At 45.7% G+C, this 6,415-nt stretch overlaps 1 protein-coding gene across 1 annotated transcript; it reads right to left on the bottom strand.

Annotated features, from left to right (window-relative positions):
- Nucleotides 1–818: 818 nt before the first annotated feature.
- Nucleotides 819–2,001, bottom strand: LOC124669144. Its single transcript, XM_047205825.1, has one exon. The coding sequence runs from the start codon at nt 1,686–1,688 to the stop codon at nt 1,185–1,187; it is 504 nt and encodes a 167-aa protein (XP_047061781.1). The 5' UTR covers nt 1,689–2,001; the 3' UTR covers nt 819–1,184.
- Between the last annotated feature and the right edge of the window lie 4,414 nt (nt 2,002–6,415).

Below are 6,415 nucleotides of genomic sequence, written 5' to 3'. Positions count from 1 at the left end.
TTCTGATACTCTGTTTTTTTAGATAAGTGAGCATAGCCTCAGCCTCTGCATCCAAAGGATGCACACAGCTCTCCGCTTTACTAAATTATTCGCAATATCTTACAAGGAAAATACAAAGATCAACTTGAAGCTTCCTTCCTAGCGACAACTCGCTAAACCTACGATGAAGGCGGTGACCATGAACAAGGCCATACTCCCTGATGGTACACCAACGCACATCATCCAAAAAGAAAAACCCTGAGGGTGTGCCATTGCACACGTTGCAGAGTTCGCAACCGCCATCTATCTCGAACCCATCTCCAAGCGAGATCAACGCATTGACCGTGTCAGGCCTGCCGTCGATGTCACCATGATGCCAGATAGCTCCACCATCCTGCACGGGTCCAGCAGTCCTCGCCCGTCTTCGATACCCCGCAGCTCCACGCCGTTGAGAATCATCGACGACGACGTTATTTTTCGGTCTTTGCCAAAATACAAAAGGAAAATTTGCTACGGACATCGTTATTTTTTTGTCTTTGCCAAAATACACCGCTAAAACGTGTCTAGGTACCATTATAATTGTTCATGGCATGGAACTGGTTTGTCAAGAAAAATAATGCATCGCTGGATAATATTTTATTACGTAACTGTACTAGTAGTGTATCTATTTGTGATTTAGATACCTCCAACCAGCAGTGGTTCTACTTTTGACTAAGATCTCTTTGATCTGTAACTGATTATTCATTTATTCCGTTCATTACCATTGAATCAGCGCTTCAAATTCAGTATGTCCATATACTCACAAGTCACAACCAACACAAACACAGGAAACAATGGAATGTTCCAAGTCTCGGTCAACCTCTGTCCGTGTCAAGTTAACACTGACTGAAAGTCGACAGAGTCATTGTCATGGTAATCAATTTGTCTATCACAGAAGAAGAAAGATGATGCATAGAAAGAAAATACATAATCTGATTCCAGAAGATAGAAAGATGAAGATTGCTGCTGCAAATCAGCTGCAGAACTAACATATTCTGAATCCAGAAGACACAGAGTGTTCTTTCTCTCTCTGGATTAAACTTTCTAGCTCTCCTAATCACAAAGTTCGTCACAAGATTGATCAACCTTAACCAACAGCACGCACTACTACAAACCATACGAAATTAAGAAGAAGATGATGATCGATTAAGAGAGAATCAAATCAATCAAGCATCCCTAGGATCCACCTCAGGGAGCTTAGCCACCCTCACCATGCCCTGCACCACGGCGCCGTCGTCCCTCTTGCAGGACAGACGACCGAGCCCCCACGAGAACCGCCTCTGGCCCTTCTCTTGCTCCCGCACACCGCTCGTCCTCTTCTTCCCGCCGTCGCCGCGGCCGGTGCTCTTGGTGCAGGCCAGGTACGCCGCCAGGAACGGGTCGTCCTCGGGCCGCACGGCGCGGGAGACCCCCCTCGCGGCCGGCCGACCTGGCGGCGGCGGAACAGACAGCAGCCGCGCCGGCGCCTTACTCGGGTTCTCCGGCACGCCGCGCGGTTTCACTGTCGGCTTCGTGGCGGCCGGATCGTTCTCCCATGACAAGAACACTGTGGCTGGCGCCTTCTTGAGGCTCCCCGGCATGCCGCGGCCTTCCATGGCGGGCCCGCCCCGATCGTTCTCCCAAGAGAAAGCCACGGCGGCCGGCGGCAACGCTTCTTCTTCCTGCCCCATGTACGCCCTTCAGCAAGACCAAAGACACCAGCTAGCTAAGCTAGCTAACGAATCAAGAAATTATTGGTGGGCTTCTTGGGATGGAGCAACGGTATCCTACTAGCCTCCCGGTGGTGTGCTTCTTCTTGGCGTGATAGAGACGACGGTAGAAGAAGGTGGTTGGTGTTGAAGAAATGGAGAGGGGAGGGGAGGGGAGAGGGCAAATGGATGGATCATGAATGCATCATGCGTCCATGCATGCCAAACGTGTGCATGGACGAATGGATTTAGTAGTGGAGATTTATGCTCCATGGGCGGTTATGAATTTGACTATAGGATATAATGGATGAGACTATATTAATTGATTGATGGATGGATGGAGGCGAATGGTTTTGTACGTACTTTGTGGCCGTATCCTGTTCTTGTATGCATCTAGAGGAAATTAGAATTGTTAATTTGGGAGCATGAAAAGTCCATGAAGAAAATGTGTACCAAGGCGGGTAAGAGAATTGATTGGTTGATTACTAGTTGGATTTAACAGTAGGGAAAGACATGTTTCTTGGAATAGTTGGATGCTTGACTAGACCATTTACCCGGACTGATTTTTATTACTACATATGTTTTTCAGTATTATTTGCGAACAAAAATATAAATACTCCATCCATTCCACTGAATAAAACATTATCGTTCTACGTATATAAAAAAATATTTGATATTAAGCTGATATCATTAGAAAGCATTTTTCAATGCGATTCTAATAATATCAGTATGTCCTATATAACTGATATATTGTTGTTCAATTTACTCGCTCCAAGTTCACCTTGAAATATGTGCACCCTATTTATAGTACATTAGTACTCTCTCCGTCCTAAAATGTAAGCTGTCTAAGCTTTAGTAAAAATCAACATATTTTAAGTTTGATCAAATTTATATGTAAAAATATAAACATTCACAATGCCAAATCAGTATCAATAGATTCGTCAGAAAGTATAGTTTCTTAAAATATTCATTTAATATTGTAGATATCTATATGTTTTCTTATAAACTTGATTAAACTTAGAAGATGTTTACTTTTGGCTAAACCTTAGACGCCTTACATTTTGTTACCGAGGGAGTACTATAATTACTATACACTGGTATATACATAGCATACATTGGCGGTTGAATTTGCTATGATTTAGGGTAAAATAGGAAGGTGAAGTCTCTGTATAGAACTACAAGACATCTTTCGCAAAAAAAAAACGGTGCTAGGTTACAAAGCAAGAGTCAAAACACACTCCCTGACTTCCAAATGCCCATGTTTTTTACACACTACTACAAGTAATAAAACTAGTAGTAATTCGGTTGGCGACAACTTGGTTGGAGTACGTTGCATGCTTGTTAACGACTGCAAAAGTGCAGATGGACTTCAAAAGTGTTGGCTTCACCATCCATGCATTTACATTAATTTAGCCGCTCTTATGTTTGTATTTATAGTGTGTTTCTTCAACCATTGTTCTGGCAACAATGATTTTGTTTCGCATAAAAAAATGGACCGACCATTGTTTCTAGAACCAAAAGATGGGCTACTTGGATTGGTTTCCATTACAAAATTAGGATATGCATAGACAGATGTGTAGTACTGCTTGGTTACTTACTTCCAATATTCAATCTAAACCATGCAGACCTCAATGCTATTGAAACTCCTCCAGTAATTAAGTTATAACCGAGCTAAGTTCCAAGGCAAGAGTCAAGGCACAGTCCATGACTTGTTAACCATGTGTCCAGGTTTTTGGTATATACAAGCTACCAGTAACGCAGTCATAATAGTTTCATTGGAGACGAGATGGAATCATGGAAATAAGAAACCATATTTCTTTCAAATATGGAACTTCCAGAGAAAATTAAACTATATTGCTTTCAGAATCCATACATGCCCAAGTTGTTTCTTATTGGTTGCTGCCACGCATGCTTCCAAAATAAAAGAAAATCCGTACACATTTTTATGAATTGTTTCTCCACTAACAAGGTGTTAAAGTTCTTTTTAGAACTTGAAGAATCTTGTTTTTCTTCATCTGTGGTTGTGCTACATGTTGGTCAGTGAAGTTAAGCTGTCTATTACATAATATTTTGTTCTCTTCATTCTTCAGTTGCTCAATCAATTACTTGGAAGCAACAAAGAACGCAATATAGAAGAATATAAGTATTGGATACATATTTATACGGTTTGTAGCTATCAGGTGGTTGGTAAATCCTTGTCATGTATTCTAGAGTACATGAGAAACTGCCAAAATGGCAACCGTAAAAGGCATCCAAATGGAAGGGCATGGACCAAATGGACAGCAAAGATGCAAAGTACTAGCAAATGATTAGGAAACTCGTTACTTTTAATCATTTTTAACAAACTAAATAAATTATGGATTAGCATGCAAAAAAACAGCTTACATGCTTCTATACATATCTAAGAGGATATTTTCCGTTATAATTACTTGGGCACTGAAAAGTTCACTTATTTTATCATTGTGCACATGTCTTTGATGCAGGTATATTAGTTGCTGTAAATTAGTCACCGGCTGGCTAATTGTATATGAACAATTCCAACGAAGTGATTAAGATGGCCAGTTCTATTAGATGTAACGAACTTATCATTCTAGTCTCTGAGCTGAGATTACGATGTTGGAAGAAGTTGATTTGGAATGTTGACTTTTCATGTCCAACGGGGACTCTGTCCTCGCGCATCCTCTTAGCCACTGCTTGACATAGGTATACCTTACTGGGCCGTGACTTTGGTATCCCTGGTACGTATTCGGAAGAAGCCCATGAAACCAGAAGACTGGAAACATCTCCCACGTGCCATTAAAGAAGCCCACATAAACATAGCATTGTACAATTACTTGTAAACCGACATGGACTCTGAGAGCTAGCCTCCTATATATAAACTAGAAGGAGTCAGCGGGAGAAGATATCGAATCATTGTTGTAACCCTAAATTTATTCTAGTATTGCGACGACTTTGCCTCATAATCAATATATTGTCAGACCATCTTGTTTGTCTAACCAACCGACAAAACCACTAGCGCACCTTTTTCCCTGAAATCCTAAGTCCATATCCGTGACATTGCTGAGGTTAGCCCTTGTCACTGCTCCACAAGTCGTTGGCGACTACCAACATGAGTGCACATCGACGATACCTCCAGAAAGGTGACGGTGCCCACAAGCACCACCGTCATCGCCCCCCATGAATCCGGGCCTAACATTCACCAACGACATCGCTCCAAAATCTAGGACCAGTCAGCCCACTTGTTCACCACCGCCGTCGGGTCTCACATGCCAAGGATCCCAACCCAGACCCAACAACGTAGCCTCCTAGGGCACTAGATCTAGAACATTGCAGGGAAGACACCCACTAACCTAGGTCACCGACGATGTTGGTAGGAAGCGGGATCCAAACAAACAACTGTTGCGACCTAGATGCCATGCCAGGAGCGTCAGCGTGAAGCTGGAGCACCGTAGGGGGGGACTAGCAGGCACGCCACCGCACTGGCAGGGTCGCCACGCCGCCAGAACCATTGCCAGAAAAAAGACACCATAGCAACCTTGAAGCAGGGCATCTCCAATGGGGCGATGCAAACAGACGCAGAGCGATCGTTTGCGAACGCGCGGACGAAAAATGCGTCTGGAACCAGGCCCAGCAGTCCGACGCATAGTGACTAGGCTGTCCCTGGAGACGCAAAACGCGGCCCAAATATGCGCCTCAGATGTATCTCCGATGATGCTGAGCGGTCACACCGCGTGACCGTTCATCACGTCTGGGCAGACGTTTCGTCGGGCCCGCCTGGCAGCGACCCTGGCCTGATGTGTATTCTCGTCTGCGCCCTGGCTCGTCTGCGCCACATTAATGGCGATGCCTCGCCTGCCGAGCAGCCGCCGCCCACCTCTGCCTATGAAGTTAATGGCGATGCCACGCATGTCGCGCCCCTCGGCTGCCTCCGGCGTATATAAAGAGGAGCGCGCGCTCGGCTGCGCCATCTCATGCCCTCCACACAAACCCTAGCCACCGCACAACCTCGGCCGTAGCGCTACCTCACACATATCCTCCACATTTGCCATGAGCAGCGCCCGGACGCAGTCAGGCTACTGCGTCTCCACCTCCGACTCCACCTCCCCTGGCCGATAGCTCTGACGAGGAGAACGAAGATAGTGCGTCCAATGTCATCGACGCGACCATGGACGCGAAGTTCATGGCTGACACAGAGCAGGAAGCCGAGGAGGAACATCTGGCCCACGCGGCGTTCGACGTGGAGTAGGAATGCCGCAGGGAGGCGGCAGCCTTGTAGGACGAGTCCGATGACGGTGACTTTGAGTGGACTGGAACGGGCCTAGCCTAGAGGAGAAGGTGGCGGAGCAGATGGATTTAGTCGAGTCCTTCGAGTCGCTCAAGAAAGCCGAGGATACGACCAATGAGGCGATGCGGCAGCGGCTGCTGGAGGACGCGGCGTCCCACCAAGCTCTAGCGGCCGAACGAGGGATGGAGCAGCGGGCGTTGATGACCCACAAGTATAGGGGATCGCAGCAGTCTTCGCGGGTAGTAAAACCCAATTTATTGATTCGACACAAGGGGAGACAAAGAATACTTGAAAGCCTTAACAACGGAGTTGTCAATTCAGCTGCACTCGGAAACAGACTTGCTCGCAAGAGTTTATCGAGTAGTAACAGCTTTATAGCAGTAGTGAAATAACGACAGACAGAGTAACAGAGACATCGTAGTGA

The sequence above is a fragment of the Lolium rigidum genome, chromosome 7 (assembly GCF_022539505.1).
Source record: "Lolium rigidum isolate FL_2022 chromosome 7, APGP_CSIRO_Lrig_0.1, whole genome shotgun sequence".
NCBI lineage: Eukaryota > Viridiplantae > Streptophyta > Magnoliopsida > Poales > Poaceae > Lolium > Lolium rigidum.
The sequence above is the reverse complement of the archived record's forward strand: the minus strand, read 5'-3'. Positions and strand labels throughout refer to the sequence as shown.

Excerpts from the sequence above, each read along its gene's own strand:
- LOC124669144 (XM_047205825.1), bottom strand. The coding sequence starts at position 1,688 with ATGGGGCAGGAAGAAGAAGCGTTGCCGCCGGCCGCCGTGGCTTTCTCT.